The sequence below is a fragment of the Lipophrys pholis genome (genome assembly GCF_963383615.2).
Source record: "Lipophrys pholis genome assembly, chromosome: 20".
In the NCBI taxonomy this organism is placed as follows: domain Eukaryota; kingdom Metazoa; phylum Chordata; class Actinopteri; order Blenniiformes; family Blenniidae; genus Lipophrys; species Lipophrys pholis.
In genome coordinates, this window is record NC_137648.1 from 17,060,518 (window position 1) to 17,081,749 (window position 21,232).

Below are 21,232 nucleotides of genomic sequence, written 5' to 3' on the forward strand. Positions count from 1 at the left end.
TAATGAATGAATGAATGAATGAATGAATGAATGAATGAATGAATGAACACTCTACTTCAACTCCACACTGCCCCTGTTTTGACACACCTCTTTCAAATAATTATTCAATGACAGGCTCATTACTATACATGCTGGTACATTTTCTGAAAAGATTCTATTGAAAGTGGGATGAAATACTACAGAAGTAGTACTCCTCTGTACTGAGAGAGTGAGAGAGATATGGCTGCATTCTATTGTTCGTTTTACATTCTTGTCTCTTTAGTAGCTTTTGAATTTTTCACATGTACGGAACGTGGTCTCATCCGTCAGATTTGTGTCCCTATTAATAATGAATATTCAGTAGAACAGGATATAGAGTATCTCTAGCCACATTCCCCTGTATGATTAATGTGCTACAAAGTTGGCATGACAGCTCCTTCACACGATCCGGGAAACGCAACACTCGTCACTTGCCACTGTCTGGGGGTGAAGGCCGGAGCCGGGGGAGCGATGGAATCGCCAGTAAACATGAGTCCAGATCAGAAAACGAAGCAGGGGGAAAAAGAAGAAAGGGATGTAACCTAAAAGCTGTGGTTAGACCCTGGACCTCGAGGGTCCCAGGAGAGCTGGACGTCTGTGCCACCAGCCGGTTAATTGCATTTCCCTCGTCCTTGAACGTTCAATATCAACCACTAAAAGATTGATCTATGTTAAGTGTTCCGTCTTCTGAACATGACTCTGGATGTGGCTTTTTCTAATGCTCACGAAGGGCACATCATATAGACAGAGACAGACTTACAGTAGAGGCCAAATATCAATGAACCATGGAAATTGTTCATTCAAAATTAGAAGCAAGATTCGAATTAACAAGTGATCACAACGCTGGCACCAGTCAGCCAACGGGCTTACTGGCCAACGTCAAATCTGGAGGGACACCATGTACGACAATAACAAACAAGTAGTTTCATCTGAAAATGGATTGTAACAGAGATTGTAACTGTTAAAGTGCTGCATTAGGAAAGCCAAGACAACTTAGTAATCGTGCATACTAATTAAGATAATGTATAAAGTTAAGCTGGGAAGATAAGTCCATTACAGATGAGAGGAACTTTTCCAGAAATGTCAGAGTGGGCAGAAACATTATCCTAAAAGTAGCTGAAATGACCTTCTCAGGCACTTTTGGTCTAGAAAGGCCACAAAGAATAACAGATTTTTTGCCTTTTTACAAAGATTCATGCTGACACCTTAGTTGAATTAAAGTATGTTGGTGTAAGAAAACAGAAAACAAGCAGGAATCTGCAGCTACCTCTGTTCTAGGTCCTAATCCTGACCAGCCACTTCTTGATGTAAGTTTTATGTGCACTGACCCAACGTTTTAAATCATGTTTTCGCATAATTTGACTTTGAAATACATGAGGACACAAAAATGCAGAGAGCAAGAAGAAGACACTATCTGAAAAGCATAAAAACCCAGGATTAACTTAAAGTACAGCAAGCCTCGATGAACCAAGCCAAACATATTCATAAATTCTTCACATAACTTGCAGGGTGTTTTAAAATTGTCACATGCATTTGGAACATATTCAGAAAAGTCATACTACTTTAAAAATTTTTTGCTAAACAATCTCATGGGCGACACTGATGTCTCAAACTTGTCTTGAGAACTCCTGTGAATTATAAAGTGTGAGCTTTCAGCAATGTCACTTCTTAATCCCGCGAACAAAGTAACAAATAATGTGCACATTTTCTCAAATTTTTGTGCGTTCAACTATTTGGGGGCTGTCAAAGGTTTTAATATGTAAATATAGCCATCAGTTTCAGATGTAGGGGAATAATGTTCTGGGCTCTGAACTGTGATAGAGGACTGCTTGAGGGTTAGACTAAAAGGCTAATATGGACAATACTAATCATCTTCTGCACAGTAGTCTGGATAGACAAAGGAGAAGCTGCAGTGAGTGGATCATCTCACTGGGCTGTAGGACTGAAAGGTTCAAGAGACCCTTCATCCCCCCTGTACCATTAGACAATATAAGAACTTGTAACATCATTGGGTATTATTTGCTATCTGTGCTGCCTGTCTTAGTTTCATTTATTTTCTTGCTGTCGTGTTTGCTACTGTGAACTTTTATTATTATTCTGCGAGCTGCTGGACACCTTGAATTTCTCCCTTGGGGATGAACGAAGAATTTTCTATCTTTCCATCCATCCACCGATCTGCCTTGGGACTGGGGGACTGCTTGCACCACAACAGAGTCAATACAACAGCAGTGTCACAAGGAAATTTAAAATATCTATCATGTTTAGTATTACTCCGTCTGGACATTCAGCCTCCTCAAACTGACCTGTTTGTGTAGTGAGGTCAGTGGACTAAACTCATGCTCGGAAATCTCTGCAGCTTTTAGCTGAACGGTTTCCCGTGTGCTGTGAAAGACTTTATCAATCACCCTCAGCTGTCAGGACCGAACAGGCTGATCACGGCTCCAGTATCAATGTTCCTCCCGCTAATCCCTCCCAAAAGCAAGTGTTCGTTTCACAGCAGTCAGTGTATAGCTTATAGGGAATTACAGGATCCACGAGGATCAGTTAGCGCAGGATTTCACTTATTAGGATGATTGCGAGTGTGCATGTCCACAAGTGCAAATGTATGTGTGCATAAACAGCAGATTAATCTAATATCTGCTTGTAAAGACTATTAGGAAAATTAAATTCCTGTTTTGTAATTAGAAGTTAGGAACTGTGAATATTGATTCTGCTGCATGTGATGCATTGTAAGGAAACAAGAGGACTATTTGGGGTGTGTCAAAAACTTGTACATGGTTCTACAATAAAAAACACAAGTGAAAACAGTTTGATTAAATTCAAAAAATGGTTCACATCCAGTATGTCCGTGTGTCATTGAGTTGACTTGTGTCCACCCATCAGACGTAATCATCCTTACCAAATAACCATAATTACAGCGTTTCTCCATTTTAAACTACACTTCCTCAAAACTTCATCCATTTCTTTTGAGAATAATAATATTTTCCTTTGTTACTATGGAACAAGTTACAATGGCAATACATGTGTCACTACTGATGTTTTGAATACCCATAAATACCGACAGTTGTACAGGTAAATTATTCTCTTCCCCTTGATTTAAAAACCCTGCAATTAAATCCTACTTCCTCTAACAAGATGCAGTCCTGAAAGTAAATTCACGCACTGTTCATATTCACCAAAGGCTTCTGAAGATCTCCATTTGCGTGTAGTTTCCACATAAAACTGCCAGGTTGATTGTTCCAGGTCAGCTCTAACTTCCAGAAAATTAATTGGCTTTATTAGTTAGCAGTTGGCTCGAAATGGGAAATACAGTCAACAGTAAAAAATAAAACAACAAATAAATTTTGATTCATACTGAAAAAAATCCAGACAGAGTTTAACCGGGATTCAATATTCTCTTTGTATAAAATGAGGTTTTCAGTGAAGGACCATTGCTGGCGGTGATTGGACTGCAGGACGTCCATCAGTACTTTACCGTTTTACAAACCAGACCTGCACTCAATCACTCAGACTTGTATTTTGAATGGATAATACACACTCCTTAAGTGTATAGTTACAAATCCTCACAACAAAGGAGAAGCGGTGTCCCGTGGCATTAGAGATCAAGGTGTAAAAGACACATTACAATACATTTGGGTCTCGCCTACTACTGCACACACACACACACACCTCTCACTCCGAGTAACACATGTGAAACAGTGTGTAATATCGTTTTCTCACATCCCCAAAGGAGGACTTTGTTTTTATCTCGCTGTAGTTTCATGACTGATGCTGTGACAATGAGGAGGACACGGAGGGGAGGCGGGGGGTTGGGAGGGGGCGGGGGCGCGACTTTAAATGTTTAATATTCGTTAATGCACGCAACCTCCCATCACGCCATCTGTATGACACTTGATAAGTACAGGAAAGGTTCGAGTATGACAAAGGAAGAGAGTGAGGTGGAGAGAGAGAAAGAAAGAAAGAAATTGGAGGTGAGAAAAGAACCCCCCCCCCCCCCCAAAAAAAAGAAATGGCAGGAACAATAAAAAAAAAGAGCACATCCAATCAAGAGGAAGGAGGGACTGCTTAAGGCAACTGTAGAGTAAGCAAAGTGTTTGATGCTTGTTGACAGCTGTATATGTGAGGCCCCGTGTGTGTGTGTGTGTGTGTGTGTGTGTGTGTGTGTGTGTGTGTGTGTGTGTGTGTGTGTGTGTGTGTGTGTGTGTGTGTGTGTGTGTGTGTGTGTGTGTACCAAGACCTATAATCCTATACCATGCAAGGTTGCGTGACCGTTCATAACCCACTCTTTGCTGCTCCGCACACCACTTGCCCTAATTGGTCACACCCACTCTCTTCGTCTTTCTCACACACACGCTAATACACGCACATACAGGCAGATGCACCGCGGCATCCGCAGACACAACAATGTCCGTATCTCCTCTGCCCATATCCCCCGGTGACAATGAGGAGGCTCCTTGAGGGTATGTCGCAAACACGCATGTACACATGCGTGCACATTAACATGCACATATACTCATACTCTACTAAGCATATGGACGAGAGTCACGCAAACCCCGCGCCTATAAAGCCACCCCACCCCACACACACACATACACAACCTTCCCACTTCTTGCTCACAATGACGAACAGTAAATAGAGCATCTTCTCTTATTGCGAAACATTTAGCCACACGAGTGCCTCTCGAGAAGCTGCAGTCATTTTTTAGACTGTCGCCGATCACTCAGGCCTAACGAGTTTCATTCAACTCAACTTGAATAAGCTTTACAGAAGGTTTTCAAATATTTTGCTCACTTTCTAACTGTGCTCAGCAGATGTTGCACTTGATGCTTTTCTCTTTCTTAAAGTTGCATTTTAGGTTAACCTGCACTCTCCCAAAGCAACCTCTTGGCCTCCATGCTCTGAAAAAGCAATCATAAGGGAGCATTTAGAGCTTATTCACTGATTAAAGAGTTTAAAAATAACCTTCTGAATGTGTTGGTATGAGATGGGACGCACTGTTGGATGTGACATGGTTTATGTATGTGCCCTGAGGCGACTCGCCAGTTGAAAGGTTACCGAGTGCAACCTGGTGATTCATAAACTAGATATGCAGGCCGCAGCTGACCGTGACTCATACACACATGCACGCACATATGCAACACACAACCACACAAGCTGTTTCACTCCATCAACAAAAGCAAAGGAACTTAGGCCGATATTTTCCTCTTCGCCCACGAGCTACTGTACGTCTCCAGCCTTCACACATGCATATCTACGATAATTACTGCTCATGGACACCATTAGTCCCACGGGGCAGGACCGGCAAATATGCTCCGAACCTACAGGACTACAGTGGATGCTCCAATAATTTCCATGCCAGATTGGGGGGGGGGGGGGGGGGGGGGGGTACAGTGAGATTAAGGAGGCACTGCCAGCACTGTTTATTTTGGGTTGTGTTCATGCTCCAGTTGACTGATTAAACTGTGAGGGTTAGGCGAGGATAGAGGCTCAAGCTGTCTCTTTAGTGGACAGATGCTTCAACCTGCTGGTCACAAGTGCACAGTGCAGCGTGGGTGATGATCCCAGTTATTTATCTCAGAATTTTTTACTTAAAAGGTAACAAATAATTTGATGGCAACTGGCAATGAATTCCTTGGGCGTAAATAAAGGTTTTTACATTATTCTGTACATGCGGTAACATCACTATTCTGTGCTGCTTTATCAGGCCGAGCGTCGTGAAGCTTTGGAACCGATCCCATGTGACTATGAGCCAACAGTCATACACAATCCCGTTCACACACAAAGACAATTTAGTCATCAATTAACTTCCAATGCATGTTTGTTGATTGTGGGAGGAAACTGAAGTCGCCAGGGAAGACGAAAAGGGAAAACGAGTAAATTGGATATGTGCATCTGTGTTTTTATGCGTATATTCATGTGCACGCCGGTGAGAAAGTTTGCAAATATCTTTCATTTTAATGTCTTTGTAAATTAAAAATTGACTCTTGATCCAGTTTGGAAAAGTGAGTATAAACCACTTGATACAATTTTCTCTAATATAGAATTTTTGCGTGTAAAAATGTACGAATATGATCATGTCACATCAATGAGCTTCGTATTGTTTGTCTTCGTCAACGGAATATTTTCAGTATTTTCCTACACAATGAGAGAATGTCTCAAAGTGATTAAGACGGCCTACATTTACATTGCTTGGGTCCAATCTGGATGGTCAATCCTAATCCCTCTTGTGAATAATGGATGTGAGTGACAACATTATCAATCGTTTCTCAGTTTGGAGCGTGAAACATAATCCCATGAATATGAAAATAAACTGAATGGGTGAGTTGAATACTTCAGTTCACAGCAGCGTCTTCAAATTGTTGGATATCGTGGTTGATTTATGATTTTCATCAGGTATTTTGCTTCTGACCGCAAACAACACATCTGCTTTGCCTTGTGTGTGTGTGTGTGTGTGACTTGGCCATGGGTGGAGCAGACTTCAAAGACTTACAAAAAAAAACTGGAATAGTAGTTTTCGCCCCTGTGTGAGTCACTGGATTTAAGTGTTTTGACCCGCAAAGGCAAGCACTTAATCCCTGGGTTTAACTCAGAATAACTAAGAACCAAACTGAGGCTTTGCTACTGAGAAAATTGCACTGTTTAACCGTTTTGTTCTAAAATGACTTGATTTAAATGAGAATGTAATTAAAAAAGGAGGCGGCGGGGAGGGGTGACAGGAATTAAAAACGCTTTTTGGTGCAAAGTAGAAATTGAAGGAAAATCTTTCCAGTGATGCTTTAATAATTCACAGTCACTCAACCTTCAGTCTCTGTAGAGTTGCTGTTGGTTTGTAATGGACTACAATCTGAATCAAAATGAAGCTGTTGATCACCAAGAAGAGCAATCCTGCGAGCCAGATCCACAAAAAGGTGTTGTAGCCTTCAAACTCCAGGAGGTACGCTGGACCCAACCAGATACCCTATTGGAAGAGAGACACTTATGGTAGTTTCTTTCAGTATATAATAAATCTTGTACAAAATGAACATCTCAAACTGAATTACCTGCCCAGTGAACCAAAGGAGAAGCAGTCCTAAGCCCTGTTTTACTGACAGACTCAGTTGAGGGATGATTAGAGGGAGCAAGCAGAGGTACCACAAGAAGTACTGTGGAAAAAAACAAAACACAAACAGAACAAGAAATATTGTTTTTTTGGTCATTTTTTGGCCCAGTGTGGACCCAGAGACTACACATCGACTGCAATCTGACGGGCGTCACGGACCCAACTGAAATCTGACGGGACCAGGCGGTTTCACACAAAAAAGACTGCTGGTCTCAGCTTGGCTTACCAAGTCAACAAACACTGACAAAGATTAATGCTGGATTTTACTTTGATAATTCAAACAAAAGCTGACATATGGAAACAGGATTAAGTTGTTCCCGTTGAGCTACATGTATGAATGCAATAATGTACAAGGGGCACAAATCGGTTCCATTCAGTTTGAGGTGACACACCTGTTTGCTTCTCTCTGCACAGAGCAAACTTAGTTTTAAGAACAAAACAATTCCTCCCACACATGTTAAGCAAGACACAACTGAAAAATGGGTGAGAGTTTGCTGGTGTGGGCTCGAATAGACATAAATATAGTGAGAGCAGGTGGGAGTGACACACAATCACATAAAGAGAACAAGCATTAATAGTAAGAAAGTAAGAAATCCATCAGGACTGAGAGGAAGCAGGATTAAAATTTTTTTTTTTTTTTTAAATGGTGCTGTGCAGAGGTTTAGACTGAAGGGTCTAACTGAATTTGACGTTTATCTGGATTTTTTTAAATACCTAAAGATGCACAGGGTCACAGTGGCTCAGCAAGAGAATTGCTGTTACTGGAAAATGAGCAGAACACAAGGGTTAAGACTCCACTTGCTTACGTACCTGTGACGTGCAGACTTTGTTGAAAGAGACAAAGATGGCTGTGTTGAGGAAACAGGCAAAGGAAAGGTCATGATGAAAGGCCCACGATGCCACCAACAGCAGAATAACTTGGGGCAGGAATGCAACCAGCCCGAGCCACTGGCTCCACCTGCTGTCTGCACAAACAAAGCACACAAGGACTCAGTCGAATCTGGAAGACTCAGTCTCTGCTGAAAATCGGCCCGGAGCAGAACATTTCTACCAACTGCTTACTGAAACACTTTAGATAAGCACTTTATACTTGTGATCACCATAAATAGGTCTTGGTAAATTAACATAAACACAGGGCAGACAAGGTGTTTCATCAATTCTTTCAGCCATCAGGTCACTGTGGAACTCAAAGCCAGCAGCATACTGAGAAAGAGGCTGGTCCATGCTAATGATAAAAGCACTGCAGCATAAGTACACACAATCCAGTTCAATGTGGTCAGAAATGCAAAGACTTGTACATTTGTGAGAATACACAAAAAATAGGCTAGCAGACCAGCTGCAAATCATACAGTGCACTCTTCTATTTACTCCCTCGATGACTGATACTCACACACACACTGAACTTTAAAAGCACAATCCTTCAGGGAGTCCTCAGGAACTTCAATGGAAAGCACCAAGTGACAACCAAGCTACCAGCTATTCAGGTAAATATTATTACAGGTATACCAAATTCAAGACAATAAAACACACTTGATACAAATTATACTGTGTGGAACACATATTTAATGTAAAATCATGTTTGTAGTATTATTTGTCTTGTTTAAAATATTACTGGAAAATGAAATGATTGCACATGACAGGGTGACATTTTAAATTGTGTCTGATTAATTTCAGTGATATATATATATATATATATATATATGACAGGTGACAAGAATGTTTATTACTTCTCTGTTGATTTATGAGCAGAGTTAATGTTCCCTTTATATCTGAATTGTCTCGACTAAAAAATGGGAAGGTCTCAGTTCTGAGTTGCATTATTGTTCCTTATTGAAATTCTTTATAAACACAGGCTCCATAAACGCACGTTTTATTCTAAACTCGTGTACACAATCTGATAACATGGTAGAACTGTCTCTAGACTTTAAATATGTTGAATATTTATACATACTTAAAAAAAGATGCAACATAAAGGCTTTTTCATCTACAGACAGATAAAAGAAACTCTTTGTGGCTGCAGGACCAGGGGAAATGCAGATCTCTACCTGAGCTAGTATTCTGTGAACACATGTAAAAAGACCGATTACCTGCAGTGAGGTAGAGCATATAGAAGTATGGGGAGAAATTGTGTCTGATGTCCCTTCTGGTCACATGGTACAAATAGGTCTCATGAAGAAACTGCCAGCCATACCTGACAAAGAGGAGAGCAGTCACACAATTTTAACATTTCGTTTAAAGACGGTGCACAGACTCTGATATAGCGCAGTGTAGAACGGCTCATGCTTCGTCAAATTAAAAATACTTCTCCTAAAATTTGCTGACCAGCATAAACTCTAAATTACAGCCAGGGTAAACAATGTTCTGAGTGTCTGAGTTTATCTCACATGTAATAGAAGAGTGTGGTGAGTGCACAAAAAAGTCCTCCAGCCACACTTGCAAAGAGGAGCAGCTCTCTGTTGACAAAACTCAGAATGATACCGGTGAACTTCTTCCACCTCCAACTCTCGGGGTCCTCCTCTGCTGTGGTTTGTCTTGTGCGCAAAGCCAGAGCAATGGGCAAAGCATATGTAATAGGGTAGATCTTCATGTGAACCGACAGGCCATAAAGCACAGCTGCCCATATAAGGCGCTTGGCTGGGTGAAAAAAATAGAAGAGAAACAATTTTTTAGCACAAACATCACCCCCTGCCATCCCCCCAAAAAAGAAGAAGAAAAAACAAATCACCTTACACTTACCCTCCATACAGTATAATGTCCCAAGGACCATCGCTGTCAGGATGGACTCTGCGTTTCCTCGGCTGGATACTCCCATCGGCAGTGGATTGAGAAGCCACAGAGCAGATATCCAGCTCGCATTCTGAACATAAACCACAGAAAGAGAAAAAAATAAATCTGAGCTTGATTTTTCTGTCGAGCAGCAACCCTGATGTGCATGCTCTGATCAACATGTTCGGGCCGATGACGCAGACACAGACCTCAGAGTGGAGACCTCGCAGGCAGAGACTCCCATAGATGATCATTCCTGAGAGCACGTCACATACGACAAAAAGGATTTTGCCAAACATCATGGTGAGGTGGATGTTGGGAGTGAGAAGCCAGGCCAGAAGAGGAGTGTAGCGATAGGTTGACCTGTTGTATGGAGACTCGCCCTGTTCAAGAAATGTCCAGACAGCGATGATGGATGTGAATGGTATTAAATATCAAAACAGCAATGCATCACTTAAACTTCTATCAGCTAAACAGATGAGAATTCAAACACGTATGCCTGCAGAGTGGTCAAGACATAAATCTTTACACGATAGACAATGAACTTAAGCAGAAAAACTAATATTATTGGTTAGTTAAATAATATTACAAGATAAATACACTTCTAAGCCCAAAATGTTTGTGAAAATACAATGTTTTTGTTTAAAAACATAAATATAACATATTATTATTGAGTTTTGGGCACTATGTTAATTAATGGTGTAAAACATGTAAAGTGCATTTTAGTAACGTCACTGCGAAGTCAACACATTTTAACTACATCACATAACTATAGTAAACTCATCTTACCAACTTTACCCTGTGTAGTTTCATTTTGGAATAGATTTGTGGATGAATGGAAAAAAGTTTGACTCCCCTCTCAGAGATATTTGATTTAATTCATATTAAAAGTGTTACTTATTTTAATACTTACTATTATTGTTTGTATTCTGTATCACTGTCCTCTGCTGCTGTAACAATGAAAATGTCCCCACTGTCGAGCAAATAAAGAATTATCTAATCATGGAATCTAAATCGTTGACTTCCTTTTAGGAGAATCTGTTGTTTGGACTATTTGATGAGTGCATGGTAAAAAGAAATCCTACTTAGCTGATAAATGTTTTATTCATGATGCATTACATTCACTGTGCAAACGGGCTGTTTAATTGCTTTTCATAACAAGCTAAAACACTATATTTTTCAAAGAAAACAGGAGCAATCTGTCCTTTACTGAATGTATTTATATAAACTCAAAACCCCAAGCATGAGATGTAACTATTTCATTCCTTCTCGTTTCTCTTTATTTAATCCTTGTTGTCGGTGTATTGTTATACTGAGCAGTTTTTAATTCTCACACATTTTTAACTTAGAAATGTTGATGTAAATAAATACAGATATCCGTATTTAAGTAGAGCACTAGTTTTTCTCTCTTTTTGGAAACAATATGTTGGGGACGCTTCAAATGAATGTCGTCACCTGCGTGATGAACCTCGCTGCGTCCGTGAACACATGGTAGTCGATATCGGTGTACTTCACCGCCATGGTCCTGTCCTGGTAGTCTCCATAGAAGACCAGAGCCAGCCGCAGCGCGAAGGAAGACGCGAAGAGGACACGTTTGTCTGCGAGTTTAGACACGAGCCTCTCCATCATGAACCATCACCATCCACGGAGCTCCGACCGCTGGAGGTTAAGAGCTAGGTTAGCTCGTTCGTGGACGATGAGGCGACGAAACACTCCGCAAACATCTCAGCTTTGTTTTAGCATGCGAAAGTTTCACGTGGTATTATCTTCGTAAATGGACGAACAAAAACATTTGTTTCAGGAGAGGAAAGTTTCAAATGTGACAACACGGAAGTGACCAGGAAAACAGCTGACCGGTGCCTTTTCTTTTGCGGTGGACAGGCGCGTCAAACAACCTAATACACTCACTGACGCCGCCTGCTGTCCTGGAGGAGAGTTAACATTCATAATAATAATAATAATAATAATGAAGATAAATCTAGTGTCTGCACTGCCAGCATTTAATGCTCTGGAAGGTAAAATCACACTGACATGTCAAACTTAAGACATGATGTTTTGTTGGACAAGCCAAGAAGGCACAGGATGAACTCATATAGAACAGTTGAGATGATTCGAGGATTACAATTGTATGGTGGGATGGGATTTGTGATATAATACGCCAGACCTCAATAAACATGCAAATAAAAATGTATTTATTTAATGTAGTTCATGTTGCTTGTTGAACTCTCCTCAATATCGATCAGTAGCAAAATGAGCATGCTCTGCTCTTCTCCTTTGTAAGGCATCTCTGGGATCTGTCAAGACAAACTTTCACGCTTCATCCACTCTCACCTCAACAAACTGGTAGGATCGGCTCCCCGTACAGTCTGTTGGCAACACTCAGGGCATGTGGAGTATCTGCCCTGTTGAACTTGCTCAGCAGTTGGCCAAAACTCTGATGCACACCATCCCTACAAACCAGGGTTTGCACTGATCAGTGGGCTTTTTGCATTGACCTATTGTGCCTTTAACTCTGAATCATTGGAGTGCTGTTTTAAGAGAAGATAACTGACAAGCTCTTGCAAATTCAGGCGAAGTCATTGCTGAGCCCACACACTTCCCTTCTTCCATCACCACAGGACATGAAGAAAGAATATATTGGACACCGGGCTGATGAGCAATGGCCTCACTGACTTCCTGGCAACTCTCTGAGAAAAAGAAAAGTAATCGCAGCATGCCTGTGTTACTTTCACCTCTGCTCTCTTTCTACATATCTGTCAAAAACCACAAAGTCATTCTCGCTGACTTACCAGATATACAGAGACGATAAGATCTTTCCAACCCCCGGTAATAATTATGGACGTCAAATTCAATTTTGTGTGTGATATTTTTGATTTACATCCCAGTTGCTAAGAATTATGTAACTCTTTAAAATACAATATTCATACATGAGACATAATTGGTTGAGAACAGGGAGTTTCCTTCCTTTGATCTGGAAATCTGTTAGAAGTCTATCCTGTAAAACTGCCTGGTGGACATTCATTACTATTATACTATTGTAGTATTGTACACGGAGAAGGGGAACCTTTTCAAAGGTTCCATTTTTAGTGACTCGGTGCACCTCTGTCGTGTAAACAAACACCCGAAATGCAACAAAAGCTTGTCCTTCTCATGAATATCCAGAACGCAGGAAGAAGAAATGATGATGTCAATATGCTTCACTTGACTTGAGCACATCAGCTCAGAGAAAAAGCATCTTCTGTGCAAAGAGTGAGCTTCACTTTGAAGGATGAGACATTTTGCTAAACATCATGTGATTGAATTAGAAACTCACCAGAGGGAGAATTCAATAAGGTTACATGCATTTATTATGTGATCGTCATCAACACACAAACTGTCGGTGGAAGAAATATTCCAAACAAACAGAGAATATGTCCTTTACAAGAATAACTGGTAGATGTTTAACAAACACTAAAAACAAAATGCAAGTTCATGAACTTCTTTTGTGTCCTTCAAGTTAGATAATATGAAAAAGGGAAAAAACTTATTATTAGACCCAATGTCTTAAAATCATGAAGGCCACTTTACACCTTCCTTTTTTAATTCTAAGGTTTATAGTCTGTACTTAATATACTTTTATACAGTTTTCTTACATTTCTAAGTGTCATTGGAATTTTATCAAGACTCTTTGGTTCAGCAAAAATATAAAACTATGTTGCAACGTCTGTTGGTAAAGTGCAAAAACTATTATCACCATTAGTTACTAATTAATGTCTGCATTGCCAGCATGTAAAGTTCTAGATAGTAAAGTTATGCTGGCACGTCAGGCTGCAGCAAATAAGGGCTACAATTCAGAAGTTAAGGTTGGGGTTTGGTTAAAGAAGTCAGGAAGGCACAGGATAACCTCATATACAAGAGGGGAGATCATTCTGGGATTACAATTGCATAGCGAGATGGGATATGTGATGGGATACTCCAGAGCTCAATGTACTTCCAAATATAATTGAACTGACTTGCAGTTTACCACATGTTGCACCTTTCACATGAGACACGCGGGAGTGAAAGATAAAGTGTGTGCTCAGGGGGAGCAGTATCGGCCCGCAAAGAGGACGCTCATGGAAGCGTTGTGTCTGATGAAGAAGAGGAAGGGGTGATCAGCGATGAAGGGGGGTTGAATTATGGCGCAGCGGAGCATCATGATAGCAGCGGTGGCTGCAGCAGCCTCTGTTCCCTCCTCGTTGACCTCCACGAAAGCCTTGTGGACGACTTTAGACAGCACCAGGTCGTCGGCAGGAGACATGCCTGTTCCCAGGAGAGAACGAGTGTTGATAACAAGTAGTGATTTGAGAAAAGTTAAATGACATGATGGTGAAATGCATCATACCAGAGAAGTCACTCATTGCCATATCGAAGGCGTCCACCATGCCCATGCTGACCAAGACATTCTTCATGTCGTACTGCTCCTCCATCTTGAATCGAGGCAGGCCCACCTGAACCTCAGTTTCATCCATCATATCTGGACGAGTCCACTCCACAAAGTTCTCATAGGTCAGTGCATTCTCCAGCTGCAGGAGTGAATATCAGTCAGTCACTGCTTGATCTGAATCTTGTATATTAAACTGGGTGTCGGAGTGTAAATGTGACCACGTTATACCTTTTCCAGACCTGTTGAACTGTCCTCGATATTCATGGGCAGAAAGATGAGCATGCTCAGCTCTTTCCCTTGGTAAGGCATCTCGAGGATCTGTCAAAACAAGTTCTCAAACTTTACATGTAGGATACTGTGACACAGCTTCTGCTACCTGTTTTGACAAATAAACATGTCCTTCAGACACTGAATCTGATTCTAGTAAAGTTCTTGAAGACGAATGATTTCAATTACCTGGCAGTTAGCTTCAGGGATGAAGGTCAAAGGAAACTTTGTTTTCTGGTACATCATCTTCACTGGTTTGGTTTCATTCTGAAAACAAACAGAAAACAGAAAAATTCAAACTCTTGGGGAGGAACATCACACCGCTCAAAATCTGCAGTGATGCAAAAGTGTATGAGTGGGTGGGATAACCTCTGACCCCGAGAAGGTGATAGACTTTACATTACATACACTGTGTGCACTTCTACCTGCCATAATACTGTACATATAAAGCTATGGACAGCAGGGAATGAAGTTCATTGCGCAGGAAAATGTGTTTTTCTGCTGTACATATGACAATAAACTAGGATTTATATTATGTTCGCCCAACAGCAAAGTCACCTTGTTGATCCTAAACTTAGCGTCACGTGTGGACGTCTCCTTGAACTGCTTGTTCCAGTTGCCTTTGAAGTAGATGGCGTTGACCAGCACCAGTTTGGTCAAGCTGTCCACCACACCCTGCATCAGCACGTCCTTAATTTTACCTAATCAAAGATATAAACACATTTTTAGTGCATGTGCAGTGCATTACAAGTTAGCAATGCCAAACTCTACATTTCTAGTGTCATTTATATAAAATTGAATAACACTCAGAACATGCAGCTATGATTTGCCGCACCTTGTGTCTGTTTCTCCACCCATCCATTGATATTGACTCTTGCTGCTTCAGCGCTGTTGATGAAGTCCACAGACTCCAGCTCGGCGTTGTAGTGCTTCCTTGTCTTCCCGAGGAAATCCTGAAAATGAAAGCAAAATTCTGATCATCCAAACAAAAATACATACTTTACTTCACGTTATGAAACGTTCACAACTCCCTCATTCACTTCTGCTTATGAATGTGTGAACAAACGCCACACCTGCTCATGAAAGCACACACACTGACACACGTTGTGTTTCCATAAGTGACTGGTATGGTTTTAAATCCCCTCAAAGCAGCCTTTCTTGAAACTCAACCACAACTAATCCTGACTCTAACCTTATTCTGATCATAAAACATGGTCTTCTACCTAACATTTGTATTTTTTTTCCTGACGGGGATTTGCTTTTTGTACATGCAAGGATGACAATTCACTATAATATAAGTAGGTAAACAGACTAATGTGTCCACACCAGAAATGCATTAACATCCTCTCTCTCTCTCTCCTCTCTCTCTCTCTCTCTCCTCTCTCTCCTCTCTCTCTCTCTCTCTCTCTCTCTCCTCTCTCTCTCTCTCTCTCTCTCTCTCTCTCTCTCTCTCTCTCTCTCTCTCTTCTCCTCTCTCTCTCTATCTCTCTCTCTCTCTCTCTCTCTCTCTCTCTCTCTCTCTCTCTCTCTCTCTCTCTCTCTCTCTCTCTCTCTCTCTCTCTCACTCTCTCTCTCTCTCTCTCTCTCTCTCTCTCTCTCTCTCTCTCTCTCTCTCTCTCTCCTCTCTCCTCTCTCTCTCCTCTCTCTCTCTCTCTCTCTCTCTCTCTCTCTCTCTCTCACTCTCTCTCTCTCTCTCCTCTCTCCTCTCTCTCTCTCACCTCAACAAACTGGTAGGACTGCTCCCCGTACAGTCTGTTGGCAACACTCAGGGCAAATGGAGCATCTGCCTTGTTGAGCTCGCTCAGCAGCTGGCCAAAGCTCCTGTGCACATCGTCCTTACAATCCAGGGTTTTCAAGCACTGTGCAAAAAGGAAACAACAGTTACAAAAGGTGCAAAAAAAACAAAACATTTTTTACAAGCTGGCCTGGTGGTGTTATGTGTTGCTGTCCCTTTAACGCCCAAGTTAAATGAGCATCCCTCAAAATAATTTTATAAAAAGCATTTTATGCTTTTTAATAAAATGCTTTTCATAAAAGCACTTTATTAAAAAGCTTTCCTCCACCATGGTCTTATCTCTGTCCAAGGTATGTCAACATGGCATAGTTTGAATAGTCTCCTTCCAAATCAGAGAAGATCTTACATTTGACTCCTTGCATATGCTTGTTAAATTTGATTTTAAACACATGCATATGTGTTGTCAGAATAATACCATGATGTAAAGCATACATAAAAAAAAGAAAATTATGGAATGGTTTGCCCACTTTAAACATATTTTGATGCCTTGTGAGCATTACGCATAATTTCCAGAAGCTGCCGACAAGAGATAAGAAACCCACTACAAAGAAGCCATAAAAGGACAGGACTGCATTCCAGTGTATTATGGAATACAGTTGGGCTTGGAGCAGTCGTAGAGACACAATAGCCCTTCAGTAGACTGCGCAGAGCAAGGTCTACTCCCATTTTGAGGACAGTAGTTTTATAGAAAGTCATTAAAGCAAAAAGCAAAGTCGAAAAAATCCAGTGTTAAATCTCCCTGGAACCAGCCACACCACCTGTTAGTATATAATTCCTGTACTGTTTGCTTGGCTGCCAACTTCCGCAGAGCCTCTGGCAGTCTGAACTTGACCTCCTGTTGCATCTGCATCTGCTGCGTTGCCGCTGCCTCAGCAAAGCAGAGGACCTGGGGGTGCAATTGTTACCTTTCAATCTTTAAGTTCAACACAAACGCTGCTTGGTTGGGTACTGTCCATAATAATGTAATTTCCGCGTGAGTTGTACTTTACTGCAACACATTAATTCTAAAATATATTAATAAATACACATTTTAATACAGTGCTTTAATTATATGCAGACCTAAAAATAATACTGTAACAGTTCAAACTTTAAAGCATTAACTATTTCTCTGTGAATGCAGGATATTTTTTTTTAAACATAAAATGTAAATTTGAGCATCAGCTACAGCTCACACTGTAATATTGCCCAACTTTAAAGGAGACATATCATGCTTTTAAATCCTTCCTTTTTACATATAAATCATACAGTTGTGGTCTATATAAAGCGGAAACTGCAATGCTTGGGTCTGAATTCCTCATTATTAGAGCTCCACAGGCCCCTTTTCTACCCCTTTTCTGATGTGCTTCTGAGAGCAACTCGTTTTGGGGCGGTCTCTTCAAATGCAAATGAGACACTTCATACCCCGCCTCCTCTCCAGGTTGCAGAGGTGACACTCGGTTCAACTCCACCCTGTTCGGTAATCTTTGTAGTTTGATAGAACAGATACAATTATCTAGCGGCGCAGAAACTTTATATTCACACATTATTTACAAAATGTCAACAACGGAAGATTTGTCCATCCAGCCATACATGTTGGAGCCAGAGTCGGACCCGGCGGAGCGAGATGAAAATGACGATGATGCACCTACAGAACAACGTCTTCATATGGATGTAACGCAATGGTGTGTTACTATATTTACACTAACTTCTCCATCCATGCCCACTACTACAATACTGCCTGTATTACAATGACTATTTAACACAGAAGTTACATTATAATCTAAAACGAGCACACAGCGCTAACATATGAAGACGGTGCAACTGATAATGCTAACATAACAATGACAGGGACGTCTTATCATCACACTTTTTAGCGTTATATACAGCTTACCGAAGTGCTCTGTTCGTCGTCTCCATAGATAGAAGGAACTGACCGCTCAATCAGACGAAGTCTTTCGGCAAATCCTTCTTTATACTGGCGGAGGTTGCTGAAGCAGTCATTCTTGAAGTGCTTCGCGCACACAAAAATGACCTTACTCACAGATGTGGGTACATTTCTGTGAAAAATAAAACTCAACCAGGCACTTCGAAAAGGTTCTGATGCTGGGAGACGGTGTAACGAAGCTTGTGGGTTACTACATCCAACAACCGAACATTTCGACTTATCCTCTCGTAACTTCGGTTGGACTACAAAATCGCAGCGAGAAACAAAAATGGCGGATTGCTCGAAGTGTCGATGTCCTAATTTGGCAGTTCCGCTGCGAATACTGTGACGTCATTGTTCAAAAAACGTAATAGAGAATAGAAAAATCGAAACAGATTGCAAAATATGAGCAAAACAGAATATAAAGATATCAACGGAGCACCTGAAGAGACTACTTTGAACTTTTCTGTACTTCTAAACACTCTAAATATACAACAAAATGCATTTAAGAGCTAAAAAAGTGGATTTAGCATGATATGTCCCCTTTAAGTAGAAGTGCTAAAGGGTCATCACACAGAACAATGATGCAATCGACACTCCCTGCGTTTACTTGGAAGTTATAACAACGCATGAACTTCAGCCTGTGTAGGTCAGGGTGGGAAGACACATTAACTGATAGCGTGACTAAACTCACTGGGAAGTGCATCAAGAAACTCTCCTTGTAATATTCTTTTTGGAGAAAATTGTACAGTTTTATGTTTTACACTTGCAGCTCATTAGTTATTTCAAGTAACTCACTGGAAGACCTGTACCTGCTTCTTCTTTCCATTTTTCTCCAATCTATGAAAATCTCAATTCTGGATGAGAGCCACAGCATCATGCAGGTGGATCTCATTGAAAACTAAAATCCATTGAAAACACGATGATTTGATTCAAGCCATGAGACTTCTATATATTGTAGAATCATTACAAAATTAAATATTGCAAGCCTGTTTTTACTATTATACTACAGTAGTATTGCATCAGAAGAGACAAAGGCACAACCCAGACTAACTTGTCCATTTAAAAATGTGCTATAATAACAATTGCATTATGTTTGAAATTATCAGAATTATTTCTTAATCCCAGGATCATGACAGATGACAGTGTGGTTCTTCCCCGCCCACATACTCACACAAACCAGCTTGACTTTTCCGGGTGTGGCTTTACTTCAATTGTTTTCTCTAAAAGCCAGCAAATATTCTCGTTTTACAATGACTACTCACACCTACATTCTATCTACCACTCTCTGGTAGATTCTCTGGTTTTTGCAAAAAGCCTCCTTGCATTATTTTCATTCTAATTATAGAACTAATTACCTGGTTCATCTTGTTTATCTGCTTTTACATAAAGCAAATCCTGTAAGGTGTGAGTGATTTTCTTTCCAATGTGTTTCAGTATTATCTAATAAAACACATGCAATTGTAAAAGTACATTTGTTCTGTAAAATAATTTCTGCTATGTATTTTTTTCTTTATGGAGGATCTTTTTTTTTTCTAAACAAGTCACTGTTCTTAATTCTAAATTGTGCAGGAGAACTATAATTGAGATAATATTCACTATCAGACTGCAATCAGTTCTTGAGTGCAGCAAATAGTCTCTTTTCAGTTCAGTATCTCACTGAGAACTGATAATGTGTACTTAGTACTTTTACTGCCTTTTCACTTCCATATTGTTTTGTTTCCATAGCAACACAACACAAAGCTGGCCCTCGTAAAACAGTCGGACAGAGCACATCTTTGTCCTTTTTGCTGACAGAGGAAGACTAATGGGGCGCTCACACCCTCAGTTGCCCCACCCTGGTGAGTACCACCTGACTCATATCCAACATGCTGTCTTTACGTAACTATATAGTATTACTAAGATACAGTAAGGTAAGACTTAAAGGTTTCGCCACATGAAAAACACAACTCGCAAACAGGTAATGGGGTACTATACCTCTGACATCTGTGAGGCTGTGTTGCCCCCCGCCCCCAGCATCACCATAGCCAGGGCCGAGGAGATGCTGAATGGAGAGAAGAAGACGTTTGCCGTCTTGTCGTCATCGCTCAGCTTTCTGAGCAAAGCCAGAGAGAAGGCAGTGTTGGCATTAGATAGAGGGGATGGTGATGCCATGATGTCTGATAAAAAATACAAACACAAATTTAGTTACAAGCTTTATAGCCATGTGCACTGATATACTGTTTGAAAACAAAGTCCACACTAAGAATCAATTTTATTTCAGATCATTAGTGAGTATTCATATTTGGTATATCATAGATTGTAATAACATCTGAGCTGATGAATGTCATTCATTCATTCATTCGTTCATCTTCTCAGCATAACTAAATATAAAGTACAGGGTTCATTCAGTGCATAGATTGTTTAATCTAACAATGCATCAAACATAAAGTATAATACAGTAAAAAATAAAGCGGTATTTAATCCCATGAAGTGGTTTGATGGTGTCAAAGGAAAATAATTGTGGAAATATTAATAAAAAATCCTGAACTCAGTGCAATTTTATTGCAAGATTTTGTTAAAAACACATAACTGAACGATATGACATTGTAATAATCCGACGGGAGACATTATGCTGTGGTGAAACGTCTGGATCTTCGACATGTAAGTTCACTGATCAGAAGAAGTTTTTACACCTGCGACATGAGTTACTTTGTCTATTACTTCCTGACATCAGGCATTTAGAGGCAAAATACAACACACCCACAAACAAATGGAGCGAGACGCATTTCCACTTACTTAGAGTTGCTTATCTGAAGGTTCTGCAGTGATCTGGGGTCTCTGCGATACAGGTTGACCCGTGTTGTGAGCTCCAGTTATATTGTTTACAAACCGACACGCCCAAAACTCCCCTTCCGCATCTGACCTGTCAATGTACGGAAGCCGAGCAGAATCAAAACAAGACACCAGACGGTTCACTTGCGCACATGAGCTGTAAAA

General features: G+C 40.6%; 2 protein-coding genes across 5 annotated transcripts; both read right to left on the reverse strand.

The window, feature by feature from the left end:
• Positions 1-6,752: 6,752 nt before the first annotated feature.
• pigm (phosphatidylinositol glycan anchor biosynthesis, class M) lies at positions 6,753-11,768 on the reverse strand. The gene is made up of 8 exons (XM_080489679.1): positions 11,339-11,768; positions 10,093-10,266; positions 9,854-9,974; positions 9,502-9,751; positions 9,205-9,308; positions 7,928-8,082; positions 7,059-7,160; positions 6,753-6,976 (listed from the first exon to the last, which is right to left on the reverse strand). Exons 1-8 carry the CDS (start codon positions 11,510-11,512, stop codon positions 6,809-6,811), a joined length of 1,248 nt encoding a protein of 415 aa, XP_080345805.1. The 5' UTR covers positions 11,513-11,768; the 3' UTR covers positions 6,753-6,808.
• Positions 11,769-13,166: 1,398 nt separating this feature from the next.
• Positions 13,167-21,170, reverse strand: LOC308125648 (leukocyte elastase inhibitor-like). 4 transcript variants are annotated; one of them, XM_080489552.1, is made up of 10 exons: positions 21,032-21,163; positions 20,231-20,412; positions 17,132-17,236; positions 16,274-16,414; positions 15,391-15,508; positions 15,114-15,256; positions 14,745-14,822; positions 14,517-14,606; positions 14,247-14,427; positions 13,167-14,164 (listed from the first exon to the last, which is right to left on the reverse strand). In XM_080489552.1, exons 2-10 carry the CDS (start codon positions 20,405-20,407, stop codon positions 13,941-13,943), a joined length of 1,257 nt encoding a protein of 418 aa, XP_080345678.1. In that variant the 5' UTR covers positions 20,408-20,412; positions 21,032-21,163; the 3' UTR covers positions 13,167-13,940. The 4 variants fall into 4 exon arrangements, with proteins under 4 accessions (XP_080345678.1, XP_080345679.1, XP_080345680.1 ...); XM_080489554.1 differs by having other exon boundaries at positions 13,176-14,164; positions 20,231-20,348; positions 21,032-21,155; XM_080489553.1 differs by lacking the exon at positions 17,132-17,236 and having other exon boundaries at positions 13,173-14,164; positions 21,032-21,170.
• Positions 21,171-21,232: the final 62 nt, after the last annotated feature.